This window comes from Lampris incognitus, chromosome 1 (assembly GCF_029633865.1).
Source record: "Lampris incognitus isolate fLamInc1 chromosome 1, fLamInc1.hap2, whole genome shotgun sequence".
NCBI lineage: Eukaryota > Metazoa > Chordata > Actinopteri > Lampriformes > Lampridae > Lampris > Lampris incognitus.
In genome coordinates this window covers 149034380-149061225 of record NC_079211.1, presented here as the reverse complement: position 1 = coordinate 149061225, position 26846 = coordinate 149034380, and the positions used below count along the sequence as shown (strand labels likewise).

The following is a 26846-nucleotide window of genomic DNA, read 5'->3' as shown; positions in this document are numbered from 1 at the left end:
TTTTTTCTTTTTGTTCATAACCCGCATGCCCGAGCACACTCCGGGAATGTGTTTCCAGGTTTGTCCTCCTGGTCTGAGTCGATATAGTCCCAGATCTGTCCTAGCACTGGAGCCTTGCATCCACGCAGTCAATGGGAGAGAGAGAGAGGGAGGGAGCGAGAGCGATAGCTGGATAGACAGGGTCCCTACCCGTCTCGTCCAGACCGGTCCCCGTCTTGCTAATAAAAGAGATCTCGTTTTAGTTCTGGATACTGATCTCTCCTCACAGGCTTTAAAGGTCTCGTTCACGGTTCACACCGCATTTGCCCCTTAATGTGTCACAGCAGGCTTCCAGTCCCACGCCGTGATTCATGGAGTGACAGGTCTGCCTGTGGCCGCCATGAGGGTCCAATCAGACAGGGTCTGCAAACACAGATCACACACACACACACACACACACACACACACACTGCAGACACACACACGAGCATTGCAGACACACATGTACACACAAAGATACATCTCTGACACATCTCTCACACACACACACATGACACAGACACACACATCTCAGACACACATATGTCATACCAGCCCTGGGATGCGCAGACAAGCACAAGCCCGCCACGGGCACTAACACGCACACACATACATTGCACATGCGTGCACGCACACACACACACACGGTAACACAAACGTTTTCTCACTCTCCTTCTGTCTCATTCTTCCTCGTAGACTTTAACACAATGACACAGTCGCCTGGAACCAACCAACGGCGGCAGCTCGGTCAGGCTCGTTTTCGTAGTCTTTGTTTGTGTTGACCTTTTCCTTTTCGGGGAGGACGGTTGTCTCATAGCCGCAATGATGAACTATATTCCGTAAAACTCACGTTGTTTTTCTTTGAAATCAAATGGGTTTGAGATTCCTTCGTGTAGTACACGAACGGGAAGCCCTGCCAGACTCTTCATGCCAAATGTGTGTGTGTGTGTGTGTGTGTGTGTGTTCAGGCACACTTGCCCATTTTGTTGTTTTTTACATTATAGTACACTAAAGGTCAGCTGCAACACTATCACAATATTATATCCAAATGTATTCAGACAGGTTTTCTCTCCTCTCAGTTCCTTCTGTTCTGTTTTTCCATCCCTTCGATACTTTCTCTCCTTTTCCCGCAGTGTTTTTCCATCCCTTCGATACTTTCTCTCCTTTTCCCGCAGTGTTTTTCCATTCCTTATATATTTTCTCTCCTTTTCCCGCAGTGTTTTCGGGCGCTGTGCTGTAAAGGACCCCCGCCACCGAGACCAGAATACGATGTGGTGTGCATTGGCCTGACGGGCGCTGGCAAGACGAGCCTGCTGTCGCGCCTGTGCAGCGAGGGCAGTGACGGCATCATACCCACCACAGGTAAGACCAGATAGCGTCCAGGTCAAAGACAGCAACTTTGTTTTAGTTAATAAGGAAATATAATAATAATTATAATAATGACTATTGTTGTTGTTATTATTATTATTGCGGCACGGTGGCGCCGTGGTGAGCGCGGTCACCTCACAGCAAGAAGGTCCTGAGGTCGAGCCCCGGGGTAGTCCAACCTTTGGGGTCGCCCCAGGTCGTCCTCTGTGTGGAGTTTGCATGTTCTCCTCATGTCTGTGTGGGTTTCCTCCAGGTGCTCCGGTTTCCTCCCACAGTCCAAAGACATGTAGGTCAGGTGGATCGGCCGTACTAATTGTCCCTAGGTGTGAATGTGTGTGTGTGTGTGTGTGTGTGTGTCAGCCCTGTGATGGCCTGGCGGCCTGTCCAGGGTCTGTCCCCACCTGCCACCAAATGACTGCTGGGAATAGGCTCCAGCATCCCCGTGACCCTGAGAGCAGGATAAGCGGTTTGGATAATGGATGGATGGATGTTATTATTGTTATTATTCATTGGAAAAGCCTGCACAAATGGATGCGGAGGTGGCTTAGCAATTTTACACAAAGCTGAGCTAAAAATGTCCCTTCTACCACCTCCCAATCTGTCCTCCTTTGAATGTCTGGCTGTAAAATGCATACCCCCCTACTCCATGACCATCCTTCTTGCCCCCCCTCCCCCATCTAATTCCAAGCGTTTCTGTAGCTGGAACAACATCAGCCCAGCCAGCTTGTGTGCAGATTTCCCTAACTTTCCTTACCTGGCCTTTTCCTCCACTGATGAACTTGTATCCTTCTATCCGCTCCTGTCAAAACGGGAGTGGTGACATTTTCTCGCTCTACTCCTGGTTCTCCCCAGAACTCAGGAAATGAAAACCTGCTGGGTGTACACTGGAGCGTCGTTTCAGAACCCCGGGGCTCACTGTCCATAAACTGGCCTTTCGCGACCACCAAAAGGTCACTAAAGGGCCCACTCCATTGCCCTAAAAGAGGCACAGTCACTATTTCGCTCCAATCTCATAAATAAAAATCCTGGAAACCCCCTGTCCTCCACAAGCTAGCTTCTCAAGCTTCAATCTCTCTCCACCCCCCCAGCACACCTCTGTTTCTCTGAAGTCACTCTGGGAGAAATAGAGGCCACCATCTCACAAATGAAACCATCTATATCCATATGTGACCCTATTCCTACCGCCCTGCTGAAACTGCACTGCTGCTCTCAGCCCTCTCATCACCCAGGCTGTCAACCAGTCACTTCAATCTGGTCATGTCCCCTTAGCACTTAAAACTGCTGTAATCACCCCCGTTCTCAGAAAACCCACCCATGACCGCGAAAGTTTGGCCGATTACAGGCCTATCGCCAACCTTCTCTTCCTCTCCAAGGTTCTGTAAAAAACTGTTACTGCTCAACTACAGGATGACCTTAACCACAACAACCTCTTTGAACAATTCCAGTCTGGTTTCAGGCCTGCTCACAGCACTGATGTGGCCCTCCTCAGGGTCACCAATGGCCTTCTGCTGGCAGCTGACAGTGGTTCCCCCTCCATACTGACCTCCTTGAACCCAGCTCATCATTTGATACCATAGACCAATCCACGAATGCCTCTGGAACTACATCGGGCTCACCGAACTAGTCCTCAGTTGGTTCAGCTCATATCTAACCAACAGGACTGAGTTCATCTCCCTAGGGGCGAACTAGTCCTCAGTTGGTTCAGCTCATATCTAACCAACAGGACTGAGTTCATCTCCCTAGGGGCACCAAAGTCCCAGACCCACTCTATCTCCTGCAGTGTCACGCAGGGATCCGTCCTTGGCCCCAACCTGGTCACCCTTGGTCGTGTCATCCGCTGGCATGGAATATCATTCCATTGCTACGCTGATGGTATGCAACTGTACATCAAAACTGCCCCAAATCTGGGGCATTCGGGTAGCGTACCGATCTATTCTGTTGCCTACAAACAAGGGGGTCATCGGGTCGAATCCCCGTATTACCTCGCGCTTGGTCAGGTGTCCCTACAGACGCAATTGGCCATGTCTGCGGGTGGGAAGCCAGATGTGGGTACGTGTCCTGGTCGCTGCACTAGCGCCTCCTCTGATCGATCGGGGCGCCTGTTCAGGGGGAGGGGGAACTAGGGGGAATAGTGTGATCCTCCTATGCGCTATGTCTACCTGGCGAAACTCCTCACTATCGGATGAAAAGAAGCAGCTGGCGACTCCACGTGTGTCGGAGGAGGCATGTGGTAGTCTGCAGCCCTCCTCGGCTCGACAGAGGGGGGTGGAGCAGCAACCGGGACAGCTCGGAAGAGTGGGGTAATTGCCCAAGTACAATTGGGGAGAAAGGGGGGGAGGGTCTAAGAAGAAAAAAAAACCTGCCCCAAATCCCTCTGCTGTCGTCACATGGCTCAACATCTGCCTCAAGGAGATAAAGGGTGTGGATGAAGTACAACTTCCTTAAGCTAAACAGTAGCACAACTGAGGCCCTCCTCATTGGCACCCCTCAACAGGTTAAGCTTTCTCTCACAACCCCCCCCCCCCACCATTACTGACAACACCGTCTCTATCACCTTGTAACATTCCCAGGGAAAATTGGCAGATGAGAACCCAAACGTGTGACTCACAGACAGGGAGGTTAGCGTAACTCTCAGTTTAATGGTCAACGGCAGGCAGACGCTATGGTAGACAATGACTGAAGTTATTAGCTGGCTGAACTTGGAGACATCGTGACAGGACACCCCCCCCCCCCCCTCAAGGGACGTATTACAGACATCCCGACAAGCTGATCAGGAACACTTAACAGGGTGGGCGGAGGGGGTCTGGAGGAGGGATTCAAGGGCAAGTGGCCTGGGAGCTGAAAAATGGGGCCAGATCTCAGGCAGACACTCTGAGGGCTGGCTCGATGGATGTAACCAGTCTGGAGGGTAACCAGGATGCAGGACTGAGGGGCAGAGCTGCTCTGGACGACGGCCTGAATACTGGCAACGTAGGCAGAGCAGCTCAGGAGGACGACCAAACTGGCAGGGATGACCCGCTTTACCTCCCGAGCCATTCCACCCGGTTAATATGCCGCTTAATAGTTAATATGTCGCTGCATATTAAACCCCCCCCCCCCCATATTTCCCATTCAGTTGGCGTGGGCGCTGCACAAAAGTCTTATAACACTAGTTTTTCTGTGCGTGTGCATGTGTATTTCCCTTCTTGTGGTAGGTGAAAAAAGGGGTTTGTTGCCAAGTTCAAACCCTGGAGAAGGGGAGATATGGACGCCTGGCGGAGATTTACACTCTACTGAGTGCACTCCTCTCTCTAGTTATTATTATTATTATTGCTCTTATAAACGCCACGTGCATCGGCTAACATTTTGGAGTGGCGATGTTCTTCATCAGAGGATGGATCATACTCTCCAGTTGTTGGACTTGGAAAAAATGCTCTATATTAAAGGGACACAATCACAGTTTTCAACATTCTCTCTCTCTCTCTCTCTCTCTCTCTCACTTTCTCTCTCTCACTCTCTCTTTACATAATATATATATATATATATTTATATATGTGTGTGTGTGTGTGTTATCCCTGTTATTAGTGTTATCCCTATATATATATATATATATATATATAGGGATAACACTCAACTAGCAGAGCAGTCTTCTGTGAGTCTCTGACATGCCGCTGAAACTGTCTGCCAGTCACATCACAGGTAGTCAACCCGTGAATGTGAAAACGTACTTCCTGGTTTGCCACGTACGTAGTGTTGTTACTCGCATCTACTTACATACATCACAGCCTATCAGCAAACCAGGAAGTATGTTTCCATGGTCATGGATTGTTGACCAGTAACATCACTGGTGGGGAAGTCTGCGACTATGAAAGCTACAACGCTTACTTTTTGCTTTGCTGCTGCCTTCACTGGGCTACATGGAAATGGTGTGCATTGTAAAACCAAATAACGACGCTACACAGCTGTTGTAGCACATGTGCATAAAGATGGCGATTCAGAGGATGTCCACCAGTGACATCAGACAATTTCAGCTGTGTTTCGGAGACACATAGCATAGAGCACAGCGTTATGGCTGCTGATGGAGTGTGAGCCCTACAATATACAGTATACACAGTAGAGAGGTCATTTTTGATTTTGATTTTTAATTTTGGACACATCCTGTTGATCCCGGGCGGCACGGTGGCGCACTGGTTAGCACGGTGGCCTCACAGCAAGAAGGTCCTGGGCTCGAGCCCCGGGTAGTCCAACCTTTGGGGTCGTCCTCTGTGTGGAGTTGGCATGTTCTCCTCATGTCTGTGTGGGTTTCCTCCAGGTGCTCCAGTTTCCTCCCACAGTCCAAAGACATGTAGATCAGGTGAATCGGCCGGACTAAATTGTCCCTAGGTGTGAATGTGTGTATCTGTGTGTGTGTGTGTGTATGTCGGCCCTATGTGATGACCTGGCGGCCTGTCCAGGGTGTGTCCCCGCCTGCCGCCCAGTGACTGCTGGGATAGGCTCCAGCATCCCCGTGACCCTGACAGCAGGATGAGCGGTTTGGGTAATGGATGGATATGTTCTATTGCTGCCTGTAGGGGAAGTACGCTCTGCATTTAACCCACCCTAGTTGTGTAGCTAGGAGCAGTGGGTGGCTGCCCTGCAGCACCCGGGGACCAGCTCCAGTTCGTCTTGCCATGCCTCGGTCAGGGGCACAGACAGGAGTATTAACCCTAACATGCGTGTCGTTTTGATGGTGGGGGAAAACCGGAGCACCCGGAGAAAAGGGGAAGAACATGCAAACTTCCCACAAAGGACAGCCTGGGATGATCCCAAGGTTGGACCAACCTGGGGTTCGAACCCAGGACCTTCTCCCAGGACCTTCTTGCTGTGAGGCGACAGCACTAACCACTGCGCCACCGTGCCGCACAAATGTAATATTAAAAATAGTCATTATTGGGGGGGGGAGGGGGGCGGTGGCTCACCTGGTAGAGTGGTACCACATAAGGTTGAGTCCTTACCGCAGCGGCCTGGGTTCTAATCTGGCCCGGGCCCTTTCCTGCATGTCATCCCCTCTTTCTCCCCTGCCCTTTCCTGTCTCTCTCTCTCTCTCTCTCTCTCAACTATCGCTGTCAAATACAGGCCGAAAATGCCCCCCAAAAAAATCTTTAAAAAATAGCCATTGTTTCCCTGTAAGGTCAACTTTTCATTCCTGCGCCAATTGTAGTTGACATGCTAATAACTGTTGCAAGTTTTAAAAAAAACAGAAAAACTGATGGATGGATGAATAGATAGATAGATAGATAGATAGATAGACAGATAGACAGATAGATAGATAGATAGATAGATAGATAGATAGATAGATAGATAGATAGATAGATAGACAGATAGACAGATAGATAGATAGATAGATAGATAGACAGATAGATAGATAGATAGATAGATACTCTGTAAATTAACAGAGACACATGCACTGTCTCATGCACGGCGGGGCCAGAGGCTCTCCTCTCTCTCACATGTCCCTCGGCAGAGTGTCTGCAGGGCCCCGCTGACTCGAGCCCCACCAAGTCATAGCTGGTTAATGTCAGAGAGTGATAACATTTCCCCGGTACTGCAGCACGCCGACATGGGAGAAAGCCTGGCTTTGTCTTCCAGAGAGCTCAGTGCTCATGCCAGCGAAGACGTGCTGTTTCTAACCGGTTAAAACCGAGCTTCTCTCTCTCTCTCTCTCTCTCTCTCTCTCTCTCTCTCTCTCTCTCTCTCTCTCTCTCTCTCTCTCTCTCTCTCTCTCTCTCTCACTCTCTGTTAGCGCTGAGCTAGTTTTTAAGTGTGTCCAGATGATGAGCTTTATGGGTTGTATATCACTCCAGGACACTAACATTACTCTTACCTCCCCTGGTTCTGCCAACAGCCATAATTAAGGTGCAGTCATTTAGGCTTTAGTCATTTGGGCGCTTTAACTTAGTGGCTTGGGGAGGGGAAAAAAACATCTTTAATGTTCCGCCCGTTATTCTCGGCCTCTGAGTGGACACCTGCAGCTGGCTGCTGCTGCTCAATAGGCCCTAACAAATCCAATATGTCGATTACTTACCTTAGTGGAGAGTTATGTCGGCGAGCTCCTCTGAAATGAGATTTAGCTGTCAGCGCTGTCTGCGTCTGCCAAGAGCCACAAAGTGCTGAACATTAGAAGCAAGGAAGCGAACTCTCCTGCGGTTCTGTCCATCTCTTGCCGCGAGCTTTTATGAAATTGCCCTTTATGAGCTGCGGCAAAAAAAAAAAAAAAAAAAAAAACCCAGAGCCGGGTATTTAGCGGAGTCGATCCGGCCTCACCGAGAGTTCTCTTTCCCAAGTCTCCACCTGTGTGTAGACACAAGCTGAGAATTCCCAACCCGAGTGGAGCGTTATTTGGAGGATTTGAAATTCCGTCTTTTTCTTTTGTTTTTGGTTTTTTCTTTTGCTTTTGCTAGCGTTTTGCACCGTGGCCAGCCACCACTGAACCGAGCGCATAATGCATAGTAGCCCTTCAGACATGAGCCCTGTCCTCCACTAACCCCTCCACAACACAACACTCCTCTGTTTGGCTAACCCTGACACCGCGGCGAGTTCCTCTCTTCTCCTTTTCATTCAACTTGCATGTTGTCGACTCTTTTCTCCTCTGCTCTCTCACTGCTTTTGGAAAAGGCACACGGATATCATGGGGGGGGGGTGACTGGAGGAAACGCTATATTCTTGAGACATTGTCTTTGGTTTTTTGGAACAATCTGTTCATTGGCTTTTATACAAATACAAACTGATGTAGTCACAGTTAGAGGAACCGTCATACCCCAGAAGCCCCACCACCCTTTACCTGTATGGTGCACAACCACAAAACTGACAGACAAAAGCAAAGTAGAGTCGTACATTTGGAAAGAGGAAGATGTGTGAATTGTGTTTCCTCATGCTTGCAATTATAATAAACAAGATAATCCATATACCATAAACATGCTGCTATCAAATCCTACATATGGAAGAATCACAGGGACAGACATGTAAGTGAAGCTGGATGTGTGATATTAGGGCATCAATAGAGAAGGGGAGAGACTTAACACAGACATACAGAGAGACTTAACACAGACATACAGAGAGACTTAACACAGACATACAGAGAGACTTAACACAGACATACAGAGAGACTTAACACAGACATACAGAGAGACTTAACACAGACATGCAGAGGGACTTAACACAGACATACAGAGAGACTTAACACAGACATACAGAGAGACTTAACACAGACATACAGAGAGACTTAACACAGACATACAGAGAGACTTAACACAGACATACAGAGAGACTTAACACAGACATACAGAGAGACTTAACACAGACATACAGAGAGACAACACAGACATACAGAGAGACTTAACACAGACATACAGAGAGACTTAACACAGACATACAGAGAGACAACACACACATACAGAGAGACTTAACACAGACATACAGAGAGACTTAACACAGACATACAGAGGGACTTAACACAGACATACAGAGAGACTTAACACAGACATACAGAGAGACTTAACACAGACATACAGAGAGACTTAACACAGACATACAGAGAGACTTAACACAGACATACAGAGAGACTTAACACAGACATACAGAGAGACTTAACACAGACTTACAGAGAGACTTAACACAGACATACAGAGAGACTTAACACAGACATACAGAGAGACTTAACACAGACATACAGAGAGACTTAACACAGACATACAGAGAGACTTAACACAGACATACAGAGAGACTTAACACAGACATACAGAGAGACTTAACACAGACATACAGAGAGACTTAACACAGACATACAGAGAGACTTAACACAGACATACAGAGAGACTTAACACAGACATACAGAGAGACTTAACACAGACATACAGAGAGACTTAACACAGACATACAGAGAGACTTAACACAGACATACAGAGAGACTTAACACAGACATACAGAGAGACTTAACACAGACATACAGAGAGACTTAACACAGACATACAGAGAGACTTAACACAGACATACAGAGAGACTTAACACAGACATACAGAGAGACTTAACACAGACATACAGAGAGACAACACAGACATACAGAGAGACTTAACACAGACATACAGAGAGACTTAACACAGACATACAGAGAGACAACACAGACATACAGAGAGACTTAACACAGACATACAGAGAGACAACACAGACATACAGAGGGACTTAACACAGACATACAGAGAGACTTAACACAGACATACAGAGAGACAACACAGACATACAGAGAGACTTAACACAGACATACAGAGAGACAACACACACATACAGAGAGACAACACACACATACAGAGAGACTTAACACAGACTTACAGAGAGACTTAACACAGACATACAGAGAGACTTAACACAGACATACAGAGAGACTTAACACAGACATACAGAGAGACTTAACACAGACATACAGAGAGACTTAACACAGACATACAGAGAGACTTAACACAGACATACAGAGAGACTTAACACAGACATACAGAGAGACAACACACACATACAGAGAGACGTAACACAGACATACAGAGAGACTTAACACAGACATACAGAGGGACTTAACACAGACATACAGAGAGACTTAACACAGACATACAGAGAGACTTAACACAGACATACAGAGAGACTTAACACAGACATACAGAGAGACAACACACACATACAGAGAGACTTAACACAGACATACAGAGAGACTTAACACAGACATACAGAGGGACTTAACACAGACATACAGAGAGACTTAACACAGACATACAGAGAGACTTAACACAGACATACAGAGAGACTTAACACAGACATACAGAGAGACTTAACACAGACATACAGAGAGACTTAACACAGACATACGGAGAGACTTAACACAGACATACAGAGAGACTTAACACAGACATACAGAGAGACTTAACACAGACATACAGAGAGACTTAACACAGACATACAGAGAGACTTAACACAGACATACAGAGAGACTTAACACAGACTTACAGAGAGACTTAACACAGACATACAGAGAGACTTAACACAGACATACAGAGAGACTTAACACAGACATACAGAGAGACTTAACACAGACATACAGAGAGACTTAACACAGACATACAGAGAGACTTAACACAGACATACAGAGAGACTTAACACAGACATACAGAGAGACTTAACACAGACATACAGAGAGACTTAACACAGACATACAGAGAGACTTAACACAGACATACAGAGAGACTTAACACAGACATACAGAGAGACAACACAGACATACAGAGAGACTTAACACAGACATACAGAGAGACTTAACACAGACATACAGAGAGACTTAACACAGACATACGGAGAGACAACACAGACATACAGAGAGACTTAACACAGACATACAGAGAGACTTAACACAGACATACAGAGAGACTTAACACAGACATACAGAGAGACTTAACACAGACATACAGAGAGACTTAACACAGACATACAGAGAGACTTAACACAGACATACAGAGAGACTTAACACAGACATACAGAGAGACTTAACACAAACATACAGAGAGACTTAACACAGACATACAGAGAGACTTAACACAGACATACAGAGAGACTTAACACAGACATACAGAGAGACTTAACACAGACATACAGAGAGACAACACAGACATACAGAGAGACAACACAGACATACAGAGAGACTTAACACAGACATACAGAGAGACTTAACACAGACATACAGAGAGACTTAACACAGACATACAGAGAGACTTAACACAGACATACAGAGAGACTTAACACAGACATACAGAGAGACTTAACACAGACATACAGAGAGACTTAACACAGACATACAGAGAGACTTAACACAGACATACAGAGAGACTTAACACAGACATACAGAGAGACTTAACACAGACATACAGAGAGACTTAACACAGACATACAGAGAGACTTAACACAGACATACAGAGAGACTTAACACAGACATACAGAGAGACTTAACACAGACATACAGAGAGACTTAACACAGCCATACAGAGAGACTTAACACAGACATACAGAGAGACTTAACACAGACATACAGAGAGACTTAACACAGACATACAGAGAGACTAAACACAGACATACAGAGAGACTTAACACAGACATACAGAGAGACTTAACACAGACATACAGAGAGACTTAACACAGACATACAGAGAGAAAACACAGACATACAGAGAGACAACACAGACATACAGAGAGACTTAACACAGACATACAGAGAGACTTAACACAGACATACAGAGAGACTTAACACAGACATACAGAGAGACAACACAGACATACAGAGAGACTTAACACAGACATACAGAGATACTTAACACAGACATACAGAGAGACTTAACACAGACATACAGAGAGACTTAACACAGACATACAGAGAGACTTAACACAGACATACAGAGAGACAACACAGACATACAGAGAGACAACACAGACATACAGAGAGACTTAACACAGACATACAGAGAGACAACACAGACATACAGAGAGACTTAACACAGACATACAGAGAGACTTAACACAGACATACAGAGAACTTAACACAGACATACAGAGAGACTTAACACAGACATACAGAGAGACTTAACACAGACATACAGAGAGAAAACACAGACATACAGAGAGACAACACAGGCATACAGAGAGACTTAACACAGACATACAGAGAGACTTAACTCAGACATACAGAGAGACTTAACACAGACATACAGAGAGACTTAACACAAACATACAGAGAGACTTAACACAGACATACAGAGAGACTTAACACAGACATACAGAGAGACTTAACACAGACATACAGAGAGACTTAACACAGACATACAGAGAGACTTAACACAGACATACAGAGAGACTTAACACAGACTTACAGAGAGACTTAACACAGACATACAGAGAGACTTAACACAGACATACAGAGAGACTTAACACAGACATACAGAGAGACTTAACACAGACATACAGAGAGACTTAACACAGACATACAGAGAGACTTAACACAGGCATACAGAGAGACTTAATACAGACATACAGAGAGACAACACAGACATACAGAGAGACTTAACACAGACATACAGAGAGACAACACAGACATACAGAGAGACTTAACACAGACATACAGAGAGACAACACAGACATACAGAGAGACTTAACACAGACATACAGAGAGACTTAACACAGACATACAGAGAGACTTAACACAGACATACAGAGAGACTTAACACAGACATACAGAGAGACAACACAGACATACAGAGAGACTTAACACAGACATACAGAGAGACTTAACTCAGACATACAGAGAGACAACACAGACATACAGAGAGACTTAACACAGACATACAGAGAGACTTAACACAGACATACAGAGAGACTTAACACAGACATACAGAGAGACTTAACACAGACATACAGAGAGACTTAACACAGACATACAGAGAGACTTAACACAGACATACAGAGAGACTTAACACAGACATACAGAGAGACTTAACACAGACATACAGAGAGACTTAACACAGACATACAGAGAGACTTAACACAGACATACAGAGAGACTTAACACAGACATACAGAGAGACTTAACACAGACATACAGAGAGACTTAACACAGACATACAGAGAGACTTAACACAGACATACAGAGAGACTTAACACAGACATACAGAGAGACTAACACAGACATACAGAGAGACTTAACACAGACATACAGAGAGACTTAACACAGACATACAGAGAGACTTAACACAGACATACAGAGAGACTTAACACAGACATACAGAGAGACTTAACACAGACATACAGAGAGACTTAACACAGACATACAGAGAGACTTAACACAGACATACAGAGAGACTTAACACAGACATACAGAGAGACTAAACACAGACATACAGAGAGACTTAACACAGACATACAGAGAGACTTAACACAGACATACAGAGAGACTTAACACAGACATACAGAGAGACTTAACACAGACATACAGAGAGACTTAACACAGACATACAGAGAGACTTAACACAGACATACAGAGAGACTTAACACAGACATACAGAGAGACTTAACACAGACATACAGAGAGACTTAACACAGACATACAGAGAGACTAACACAGACATACAGAGAGACTTAACACAGACATACAGAGAGACTTAACACAGACATACAGAGAGACAACACAGACATACAGAGAGACTAACACAGACATACAGAGAGACTTAACACAGACATACAGAGAGACTTAACACAGACATACAGAGAGACTTAACACAGACATACAGAGAGACTTAACACAGACATACAGAGAGACTTAACACAGACATACAGAGAGACTTAACACAGACATACAGATAGACTTAACACAGACATACAGAGAGACTTAACACAGACATACAGAGAGACTTAACACAGACATACAGAGAGACTTAACACAGACATACAGAGAGACTTAACACAGACATACAGAGAGACTTAACACAGACATACAGAGAGACTTAACACAGACATACAGAGAGACTTAACACAGACATACAGAGAGACAACACAGACATACAGAGAGACTTAACACAGACATACAGAGAGACTTAACACAGACATACAGAGAGACTTAACACAGACATACAGAGAGACTTAACACAGACATACAGAGAGACTTAACACAGACATACAGAGAGACTTAACACAGACATACAGAGAGACTTAACACAGACATACAGAGAGACTTAACACAGACATACAGAGAGACTTAACACAGACATACAGAGAGACTTAACACAGACATACAGAGAGACTTAACACAGACATACAGAGAGACTTAACACAGACATACAGAGAGACAACACAGACATACAGAGAGACTTAACACAGACATACAGAGAGACTTAACACAGACAGAGAAGAGAGCAAGAGAGAGAGACCTAGCACAGACATACAGAGAGACTTAACACAGACATACAGAGAGACAACACAGACATACAGAGAGACTTAACACAGACATACAGAGAGACTTAACACAGACATACAGAGAGACTAAACACAGACATACAGAGAGACAACACAGACATACAGAGAGACTTAACACAGACATACAGAGAGACTTAACACAGACATACAGAGAGACTTAACACAGACATACAGAGAGACTTAACACAGACATACAGAGAGACTTAACACAGACATACAGAGAGACTTAACACAGACATACAGAGAGACAACACAGACATACAGAGAGACTTAACACAGACATACAGAGAGACTTAACACAGACATACAGAGAGACTTAACACAGACATACAGAGAGACTAAACACAGACATACAGAGAGACAACACAGACATACAGAGAGACTTAACACAGACATACAGAGAGACTTAACACAGACATACAGAGAGACTTAACACAGACATACAGAGAGACTTAACACAGACATACAGAGAGACTTAACACAGACATACAGAGAGACTTAACACAGACATACAGAGAGACTTAACACAGACATACAGAGAGACTTAACACAGACATACAGAGAGACTTAACACAGACATACAGAGAGACTTAACACAGACATACAGAGAGACAACACAGACATACAGAGAGACTTAACACAGACATACAGAGAGACTTAACACAGACAGAGAAGAGAGCAAGAGAGAGAGACCTAGCACAGATATACAGAGAGAGACCTAGCACAGACATATAGAGAGCCAGAGAAAGAGAGAGAGACCTAGCACAGACATACAGAGAGAGAGCCAGAGTAAGAGAGAGAGACCTAGCACAGACATACAGAGAGAGAGCCAGAGAAAGAGAGAGAGACCTAGCACAGACATACAGAGAGAGAGCCAGAGAAAGAGAGAGAGACCTAGCACAGACATACAGAGAGAGAGCCAGAGAAAGAGAGAGATATCTAGCACAGACATACAGAGAGAGAGCCAGAGAGACCTAGCACAGACATACAGAGAGAGAGCCAGAGAAAGAGAGAGAGACCTAACCAAGGCATATAGAGAGAGAGCCGGAGAAAGAGAGAGAGACCTAGCACAGACATATAGAAAGAGAGCCGGAGAAAGAGAGAGAGACCTAGCACAGACATACAGAGAGAGAGCCAGAGAGACCTAGCACAGACATACAGAGAGAGAGCCAGAGAAAGAGAGAGAGACCTAGCACAGACATACAGAGAGAGAGCCAGAGAGACCTAGCACAGACATACAGAGAGAGAGCCAGAGAAAGAGAGAGAGACCTAGCACAGACATACAGAGAGAGAGCCAGAGAAAGAGAGAGAGACCTAGCAGAGATATACAGAGAGAGAGCCAGAGAGACCTAGCACAGACATACAGAGAGAGAGCCAGAGAGACCTAGCACAGACATACAGAGAGAGAGCCAGAGAAAGAGAGAGAGACCTAGCACAGACATACAGAGAGAGCCAGGGAGACCTAGCACAGACATACAGAGAGAGCCAGAGAGAGAGAGACCTAACACAGACATACAGAGAGAGAGCCAGAGAGAGAGAGACCTAACACAGACATACAGAGAGAGAGCCAGAGAGACCTAGCACAGACATACAGAGAGAGAGCCAGAGAAAGAGAGAGAGAGACCTAGCACAGACATACAAAGAGAGAGCCAGAGAAAGAGAGAGAGACCTAGCACAGACATACACAGAGAGAGAGAAAGAGAGAGACCTAGCACATATATATAGAGAGAGAGCCAGAGAAAGAGAGAGACCTAGCACAGACATACACAGTGAGAGAGAGAGAGACCTAGCACAGACGTATAGAGAGAGAGCCAGAGAGAGAGAGACCTAACACAGACATACAGAGAGAGAGCCAGAGAGAGAGACCTAACACAGACATACAGAGAGAGAGCCAGAGAGAGAGAGACCTAACACAGACATACAGAGAGAGAGCCAGAGAGACCTAGCACAGACATACAGAGAGAGAGCCAGAGAAAGAGAGAGAGACCTAGCACAGACATACAGAGAGAGAGCCAGAGAGAGAGAGACCTAGCACAGACATACACAGATAGAGAGAAAGAGAGAGACCTAGCACATACATATAGAGAGAGAGCCAGAGAAAGAGAGAGAGACCTAGCACAGACATACACAGTGAAAGAGAGACCTAGCACAGACATATAGAGAGAGAGCCAGAGAAAGAGAGAGAGACCTAGCACAGACATATAGAGAGAGAGCCAGAGAAAGAGAGAGAGACCTAGCACAGACATACACCGTGAAAGAGAGAGACCTAGCACAGACATACAGACAGAGAGCCAGAGAAAGAGAGAGAGACCTAACACAGACATATAGAGAGAGAGTCAGAGAAAGAGAGAGAGACCCAGCACAGATATTAACAGAGAGAGAGAGAGAGAGAGAGAGACCTAGCACAGACATACAGACAGAGAGCCAGAGAAAGAGAGAGAGACCTAGCACAGACATATAGAGAGAGAGCCAGAGAAAGAGAGAGACCTAGCACAGACATACAGACAGAGAGCCAGAGAAAGAGAGAGACCTAGCACAGACATATAGAGAGCCAGAGAAAGAGAGAGAGACCTAGCACAGACATATAGAGAGAGAGCCAGAGAAAGAGAGAGACCTAGCACAGACATATAGAGAGAGAGCCAGAGAAAGAGAGAGAGACCTAGCACAGATATACACAGAGAGAGAGAGAGACCTCACACAGACATACAGACAGAGAGCCAGAGAAAGAGAGAGAGACCTAGCACAGACATATAGAGAGCCAGAGAAAGAGAGAGAGACCTAGCACAGACATATAGAGAGAGAGCCAGAGAAAGAGAGAGAGACCTAGCACAGATATACAGAGAGAGAGAGAGAGACCTCACACAGACATACAGACAGAGAGCCAGAGAAAGAGAGAGAGACCTAGCACAGACATATAGAGAGCCAGAGAAAGAGAGAGAGACCTAGCACAGACATATAGAGAGAGAGCCAGAGAAAGAGAGAGAGACCTAGCACAGACATATAGAGAGCCAGAGAAAGAGAGAGAGACCTAGCACAGACATATAGAGAGAGAGCCAGAGAAAGAGAGAGAGACCTAGCACAGACATATAGAGAGAGAGCCAGAGAAAGAGAGAGAGACCTAGCATAGACATATAGAGAGGGAGCCAGAGAAAGAGAGAGACCTAGCACAGACATATAGAGAGGGAGCCAGAGAAAGAGAGAGAGACCTAGCACAGACATATAGAGAGAGAGCCAGAGAAAGAGAGAGAGACCTAGCACAGACATATAGAGAGGGAGCCAGAGAAAGAGAGAGAGACCTAGCACAGATATACACAGAGAGAGAGAGAGACCTCACACAGACATACAGACAGAGAGCCAGAGAAAGAGAGAGAGACCTAGCACAGACATATAGAGAGCCAGAGAAAGAGAGAGAGACCTAGCACAGACATATAGAGAGAGAGCCAGAGAAAGAGAGAGAGACCTAGCACAGACATATAGAGAGAGAGCCAGAGAAAGAGAGAGAGACCTAGCATAGACATATAGAGAGGGAGCCAGAGAAAGAGAGAGACCTAGCACAGACATATAGAGAGGGAGCCAGAGAAAGAGAGAGAGACCTAGCACAGATATACACAGAGAGAGAGAGAGAGAGAGAGAGACCTCACACAGACATACAGACAGAGAGCCAGAGAAAGAGAGAGAGACCTAACACAGACATACAGAGAGAGAGCCAGAGAAAGAGAGAGAGACCTAACACAGACATATAGAGAGAGAGCCAGAGAGACCTAGCACAGACATACAGAGAGCGGCAGCAGGGCATTCTGGACATGATGCATGGTGTTTGAGACGGTAGATACATGCAAAAATTAAACAAAACAAAAAAACTTAACACATTTATGTTGTTACAACCGATGAGAAATTTGCTTTAGATGTTCTTATGCACCACAGGGTTGTGACATAAGAGACAAAGACTAGATGGACGTTCATGAGTCAGACTGGGCTGTTAAAGTAAGTTATGAAGAGTGACAGAGGTACCTTCCCTTCTTCTGAAACGAGGACCAAATCTTTCCTACGAGTGCCAAATAATGCCAGTCTTCACAAGGCACCAAACCTCATGTCAACTTTTAATTTCATCATTTTCTTCCAACAAATCAACTATTCTGCCGGCTTGGGGCAAGTCATTCATTCTCCTTGTTTCCAGTGCACCTTCACTCAACTCACGGTCCTCAGTTACGGCAGAACAACACGCGTCACTTTCTCTGTGTGAAGAAAATTACTTCTGAGAAGAGAAAAGTCTTAAAACCACACGTATCTCACCCCGATGAATGCGCGTTTGCACACTTTCTCTAATCTTGTTTTAATTGTTTTCCTTTTTCTCCAGGTTTCAGTATCAAAGCAGTGCCATTTCCAAATGCCATCTTGAATGTGAAGGAACTTGGAGGTAAGACACCATATGTCCACCTTTCCATCGTGTCAAATTAAATACAAAAAAAAACACTCCCTTGTTTCTTTTGTGCACAGGAGAGACTGACTTTATTGGCACCATGCAAGCGTCTAAACGCCGCTTAAAGGGTCTCTTTGGCCGACCTGCTCTCTCCGTAGCTGCGTTGGTGCTTTTCCGAGCCTGTCGGGTGAAATTACGAGTCGTTTCGTTTTGCAGCTCATGTTATAATGTGACCCGGGTCCCCCGCTCTGTGGGAGCGCCATTTCCCTTAATTTTTGACCCCCACATTGGACAACAATTGAGTGTTGAGTGTTAAATACTTAAAAGCTTGGTAAAAGAGAGCGTCTGGGTAGTGTGGTGGTCTGTTCTGTTGCCGGTTTACATGGGGATCACCAGTTCGAATCCCCGTGTTACCTCCGGCTTGGTCGGGCGTCCCTACAGACACAATTGGGCATGTGCGGGTGGGAAGCCAGGTGTGGGTATGTGTCCTGGTCTCTGCACTAGCGCCTCCTCTGGTTGGTCGGGGTGCCTGTTCGGGGGGGCGGGGGAATAGCATGATCCTCCCACGCGCTTCGTCCCCCTGGCGAAACTCCTCACTGTCAGGTGAAAAGAAGCGGCTGGCGACTCCACATGTATGGGAGGAGACGTGGTAGTCTGCTGCCCTCCCCGGATCGGCAGAGGGGGTGGAGCAGCGACCGGGACGGCTCGGAAGAGTGGGGTAATGGGACGGGTACAATTGGGAGGGAAAAGGGGGAAAATCCAACCATTATTATCCATTATCCCAACCACTTGTCCTGCTCTCAGGATCGCGGGATGCTAGAGCCTATCTCAGCAGTCATTGGGCGGTAGACGGCGAGACACCCTGGACAGGCCGCCAGGCCATCACAGGGCCAACACACACACACACACATATATACTCCTAGAGACAGTTTAGTACGGCCGATTCACCAAATGATCCAAGGGGGGGGGGGTAAAAAACAAACTGCAGTAGTGTAACCATGGGAATCTGATTAATAGGCAGTATTATGATGAGATAACTGTGTGTTTGTTTGGTTTTTTGGTGTGTTTTTGCTCCACCAAATCCATCCTGATGTCCCATCAAAAACATCGCACTTCTCACCATCATTACATTTACAAGTGTTGCCCAAATGATGGGGCGACAGTCCCCCCACCAGAGAAATAGGAGTATCAACTGGACACGGACAGTTGGAACAAACCAGCAGATGAACTCTGTAGAAAATAAGATGTGTCAAGGTTACTCAGGCGAGGCGGGGTTCTTCTCCCCGTGCTTAATCTAAACCATAGCAAAACATTCCACCTGCTGAAAGTTGCTTGAATTTCCTGTTTGGTTTCAGCACTTAGTCACCGGTGCTTACACAAATAACCCCCGTGTGCCGAGGATACACAAACATGTTAGTCTTCGCTAGCCCTGCACCTCGCCGTCACAGAATGACGTTTCCAGGGGGGAGGGCAGACGTCAAACCGAGCGGTGTTTTCGAAGAAGCTGCTGCCGAGTCTGAGAAAGGCCCCCGATGGCCGTGTTCCTGGAAGACGAACCACGTTCGAGGAAGCTGTTTGAAGTTTAATAAACTCTCGAATCAGGGATGGCGAGGCGAAGATACACAGAGGAGGAGAGGGGAGGCCCCCGCGGTTTCTTTACGGGGGACAGGAGAGAGATAAATCACCGCTCGGCCCCTCTTACCAACGCTTGTTTATGAGCTTTATGATTTTGTTAAGAGTAAAAGTAATTTATGTTGTTTTGTCCGCTCGGCAGGCACATGACGGGTGCAGTGCGTATTTCGAACAGTAACACCTACCCCCACTCATTCTTCCCTAAGGATGAAACACACACACACACACACACACAGGAGTACCATGGGACCACCAACAAGGGGGCTACCAAATTTGGACAGAGCAAATTTGGATTGGGGGTGGGGGGGTGGGGGGGGCGTCACAAGTCAGGTCAAAGCCCATCTGGAAGGATATTCTCATGTTCAGTATAACACCTTGATTTGGTTTCATTTCAAAATCCACATGTGACAGTCCTATTCCAGGGATGCTATGTAAGGCAAAATGGGTCCATCAGTCAGGTTGGGCTAAAAAACTCTTACGGAAAACAAAATCTAGCAACTTCCACTTTTCTTCTCCTTCACGCTATTCCCCCCAGTTCCCCCTCCCCTGCGAACAGGCACCCGACTGACCAGAGGAGGCGCTAGTGCAGCGACCAGGACACATACCCACATCTGGCTTCTCCCCTGCAGACACGGCCAGTTGTGTCTGCAGGGACGCCCTACAGACACTATTGTAAGCCGGAGAATTCAGGGGCTAGAGTAGCGAATTCCGGGGGGACGGCTGGGAACCACCGCAGCTGGGACGCGAACCCGTGGCTCCCGCACCACAGGCAACTACCTTAACCAGTCGACTAAAGGGTCCGACCCGTTAGCCAAGGGCTAGTGAGTCTTTATCCGTGCACGTTACACTACCCCCCGACTTCCGGCAGCGCGTCCCCATGCTTCAGCATATCAGCTCCCTCACGCCTCTGGGCGCCTGCACTTCCCATGGCCTCCTGGTCTCACTGGCCCACTTCTGACACCAGCGTAGCGAATTCAGGGGCCTCAGAAGCCAGAGGTAACATGGGGATTCGAACTGGCAATCCCCGTGTTAGCAGGCGACGGAATAGACCGCCACGCTACCCGGACGCCCCCATCCACCTTTCTTCTGACTTTTCCTGAAGGAAAACATTCCAGCACATCAAACAAATAATATAATTCACTCTGCTTTAATGACTTCTTGAACAACTGTTTTATGTCCTCCTCTAACTCCCATCATGATCACTGCTAGAGTGATCAATTCTTTGCGAGTGGCGCTTTGAAAGTTAAGTTTTATTCTTAGTTATGGCCAGATGTTGCGCAAAAAAGGACTACGTTATCGCAACGTTGATTTTTGTTTTGGAATATTGTTCAGTTCTAACACCCAGCAAAAGATGAGGAAATCTCTTCTTTTCACTCAGCCCCCTCGTTGCCTCCCGCTAATTTTCTCGTGAATGCGTAAAACCAGAGCATTTGAGTGATTTACGCCAGCGTCGGTGTCTGAGCGAGGGCGTAGCATGAACACATATTCATTACATTTGACGCCTTTAGTGACGAGCCTTTTACCTGGAGACCCGGACCGGGGTTCAGACCCGGACCGGGGTTCACGTTGCCCGGAGGTCAGACCCCCTCTGCTGGATGCTGGTGTGTGAGTGTGATGAGGAGGTGGTAGGCTGAATGCTGCTGCTTGGTGTCCCACATAATATTCCATGGATCACTTTTAGTTTAGCTGTCCCGTCTGTCTTGATTCGGGGGGTTTCCTATGGCATGAACATTTCGTGTTTGTGAGCGAATGTAATAAAAATATGCTGTTAACATTTTCATCCTTGTTGATAAGTAAATTATCAAAATATCTTTTCCTCTGCCGCCCCCCCCCCGCCACTACGTTCTCTTAACTTCTCATTCGTATGCTATCACTTGGTATTGTCCATGTGGTTTGATTCAAGGTAGGACTTCACAGAAACACCATCGACAGAGATGTAAGAGGTTCTCTATCGTCCTTAACCTGCTCAATCAAATCAATCTTTACATCATTTTTTTTCTTCAATTTTCCCCTTTTTCTCACCAATTGTACCCATCCAATTACCCCACTCTTCTGAGCCGTCCCGGTCGCGGCTCCACCCCCTCTGCCAATCCGGGGAGGGCTGCAGACTACCACGTCTCCTCCGATACATGTGGAGTCACCAGCCGCTTCTTTTCACCTGACAGTGAGGAGTTTCGCCAGGGGGACGTAGCGCCTGGGAGGATCACGCTATTCCCCCCAGTCCGCCCCCCCTCCCTCCCTCGAATAGGCACCCCGACTGACCAGAGGAGGCGCTAGTGCAGCGACCAGGACACATACCCACATCCGGCTTCCTGCCTGCAGACATGGCCAATTGTGTCTGTAGGGACGCCCGACCAAGCCAGAGGTAACACGGGGATTCGAACCGGCGATCCCTGTGTTGGTAGGCAACGGAACAGACCGCTATGCTACCCGGACGCCGCCACATAACATGTTTTAAGTGTCTCTGATGTGTCAGCTGCTTTTCTGAGTTGTCGGCTAGCTAAAAACATGATTCAGACGAGCTAACTTTATCTCTGGTCACCCCCCCTGCAAGAGCATCTGCTTTACAATGTCGATTTCACGCGTCCAGTCAGGATGCCATGTAAATAACTTGTAACGTCAGATGCTCAACTGACAATGTGCAGTCAGTACTGGACCTGCTTCATATTACAAACTTAACACAACGAGTGTGTGCGTGTGTACACGTGTGAGACAACAGCCGGCAAATGAACCAAAAGCCTCTCAAAATCTGCAACTCTTTACAACCCGACACACAGTTTTATGAAAGGAGTTGTGCTTCGCGTCTATGGTGTGTTTCTCTTAATAGAATGGTCCCCCCCCCTCCACTGTTTTTGAGGTGCTCGCCGCTCCACCTGTTAGTCAACACTCCCCCCTCCCCTACAGAGCAAGAAAAAAAATAGGCAAACACACATGGTTTGGTTTTATGTTTTGTGTGCTGTGTCAGCAGCTCCAACAATGATGCAAGGCTTGACGCACAGACATCAGTATTCCTGGCTTCGCAAAGGCGTTGTGCATCCCAGTAGGTTTTTGGCTCGTTCTCGCCATTCAACCCTGACGATGACTAGGGAAAGAAGTGCATGTTGATGGGCTGCGAAGAAAAACAAGAGACCCTTCCCATGCGTCTCCTTCCCCTTCCGACGAGGAAAAGGTCGATGATGCACATCTATCCCATGTGCAGGTGAACCGGAGTGGCGGAGGTCATGAAGTGGACTTAACGTGCACACCTCCTTCATCTTTTATTTACCAGTGTGGGATCATCAGCAGCAGAGCATCTGCCTTCTTTCAGAAACCCAAGTTCTCCGACTGCTTTAATCTTCCTCTGTGGTTTTCCAATTTGACTGAAGCCTCATTTTTCTTTTTCCCCCAAGTTGTGGTCATCGTGCCGTTGCATCAGTAAGCAAAATAACTAACAACAGTGACTATAGCCGGAAGCGGAGGAGCGTAAACTAAAGACAAACAAACAAATGAATGAGAAAACGACAAGTGCAAGGGGCTGGCACCTTTCTTGCACACACAGAAGAAACAGAAACTGCTTGCACATGCCACAGAGGAGGAAGAGGAGGAGGAGGAGTGAGACCAGAAGGTGGGTGTCTGTGGCGGCCGAGGAGGGGTTGGTTCACCGGCGAGTCACTGAGCCGGCAGGCGGATGTGAGACGGCGTACTGTAAATGCCGCTGACTCACAGCGGTGACTGGTCTCCTGCTCTGCTAAATCTGCCCCACGGCTGTTTCTGTCCCTGCAGAGCGGTGGACCAGACTGACACCGGAGGCAGCTGTCCTCAAATGAGGTCCCAAAGACGTGTTTTTGTGAGACGTTAACTGATATCAGGGTGGTGTCTGAGGTAGAAGACAATAATGATAATAGTAATAATAATATTAATAATAATAATAATAGTAATGGGCATTAACTCCATCAGAGCGCATCTGTCCAAAATGCTCTTATCTCTTTTGTTTTAAAATTGAAAATTAAATGGGAATATGGGAATATGGGAATACTTGTACTACTACCATGTAGTAGTAGTAGTGATAGTAGTAGTAGTAGTAGTACTTCTGCTCCATAGTATTCATATTATCATTTATCATATTTGTATTCATATTATCTACTACTTTCGGCTGCTCCCATTAGGGGGCGCCACAGCAGATCATCCGTTTCCATCTCTTCCCGTCCTCTGCATCTTCCTCTGTCACACCAGCCACCTGCATGTCCTCCCTCACCACATCCATAAACCTCCTCTTTGGCCTTCCTCTTCTCCTCTTCCCTGGCAGCTCCATATTCAGCATCCTTCTCCCAGTATACCCAGCATCTCTCCTCCACACATGTCCAAACCATCTCAATCTTGTCTCTCTTGCTTTGTCTCCAAACCGTCCAACCTGAGCTGTCCCTCTAATATACTCCTTCCTAATCCTGTCCTTCTTCATCACTCCCAGTGAAAATCTTATCTTCATCTCTGCCCCCTCCTGCATAGGTATTCCGTCTTGCTCCTACTGGCTTTCATTCCTCTTCTCTCCAGTGCATACCTCCACCTCTCCAGGCTCTCCTCCACCTGCACCACCCTACTCTCACTACAGATCACAATGTCATCCCCGAACATCATAGTCCACGGAGACTCCTGCCTTATCTCGTCCGTCAATATGTCCATCACCATTGTTTTCAATGGTGATCAGGCAGTAGTATTCATATTATAGTAATACTATATGAAGTAGTAGTAGTAGTAGTAGTACATATGTTACATAGTAATCATATCATGGTAATACTATATGAAGTAGTTGTCGTACACTTGTTACATAATAATCATATTACAGTCATTCTATGAAGTAGTAGTAGTGGTAGTCACACTACATTTGTCACATTGCAATATCATAATATTACTATATGAATTAGTATTAGTACTTGTAGTACAATTGCTCCATAGTAATTATATCCTAGGCCACAGTCGGCCATATCAAGTGCATTTAGTGTAAATGTGCCTTAGATTATCAACAAGTGGTGACTAGGAGAATTAAAATATGATTAAAGTAGATTTACAATGACACAAATCAGAAAAAAGGTAATTTATGCTGCCTGGTGCAAACAGGAAATGGCTCAACCTAGACAGCTTGTGTAATAAGTACTAATAAGTACTGGGGCAATCTAACAGCCGGTGCTGATTCACATTCACTGCAAAGTGCCACCAGAGACCACTTTAAGGATTATGGTAGGCCTTGATGATTAACCTTCAGTTTTTTTAGGCCTTTGTCAGCCAATATTATTTTAAAGACTCTGCAGACATTTTATTTAATTGATTTTAGTCTCAGGTGTTGTAAATGTGTGTGTTTTTAATAACCTGGCTGTTGAGCCCTTTCTAACACCATTGGTGTCCAGGACTTTTTACTCCCCAGTCATTGTCAGAGCTCTGAATGCATCTTAACACCAGGTCACTCTGAATACACCGTGTTTAAGTACAGGACATTTAGATGTTTCACCTCGGGGTATCTGATAGTCGTCACACATTGCGGCTATGTCGCTGCCACGGCACGCTGTAACACTTCAAGACAATGTGAAGCGGCATTCAGAGCATATCCTTCTTCCGTAATGTGACGTATTAATTAAAACCGGATATCAGGGCGGAGGAAAACATAGGGAGATGGTAGATGGACTGCATTTATACAGCGCTTTTCTAGTCTACCGACCACTCAAAGTGCTTTACAGTGTATGCTTCACATTCACACATACATCCCCACACTGACCGGGAGGCTGCCATGCGAGGCACCAACCTGCTCATCGGGAGGAGTTAGGGGTTCAGTGTCTTGCTCAAGGACATTTCGGCACACTGTCTGGAGGAGCCGGGGATCGACTCGGTGACCTTCTGATTAGTAGACGACCCGCTCTGCCTCCTGAGCCATGCCACCCTAAAGGAGGCAGGAGAAGGGAGCGTCGACATTTGATTGGATGGTGCAAAATATTCCTTGATATTATTCGTTGGTATGTTGCTCACCTGCCAGACCAGACTTGGTGATGTTGTCACAAAAGCTTGGCTGTTTTAGAGAAAGTTAAGGTGATTAAATTTCAAAACAAAAGTTTTTTGGTTTTTTTTTCAAAACACAGTTTGTGTCTTTTTTGGCATAACTTGTTGAAAATGAGCTGACAAGGTAAAAAGGCCAATTTTCATGTAATGTTGTCCTGAAACAGAGGTTAGAGGTCATTTAATGACATCCTCAGGAACAAAACAAACATCTTGTAAGACGTGGTCGCAAGCTTTTCAAAGACCATCAGGATGAAGAAATTAAGTTGTTAGTGTAATTAGTTTCAGATTAAAGGTACAATCCTTAATCCAAACGTAAACCAAAGGGTCACCCCTTCTACCAAACTACAAATCACAGGACTGGAAGTTACTGTTACCC

General features: G+C 46.1%; 1 protein-coding gene across 1 annotated transcript in view; it reads left to right on the top strand.

The window, feature by feature from the left end:
* arl15a (ADP-ribosylation factor-like 15a) overlaps nucleotides 1–26846 on the top strand; it is a 255240-nt gene that overhangs the window by 94732 nt on the left and 133662 nt on the right. The window contains exons 2-3 of the mRNA XM_056296956.1: nucleotides 1236–1380; nucleotides 18752–18811. Of these exons, the coding sequence (XP_056152931.1) occupies nucleotides 1236–1380; nucleotides 18752–18811 (205 nt within the window). The remainder of the gene's footprint in view (nucleotides 1–1235; nucleotides 1381–18751; nucleotides 18812–26846) is intronic.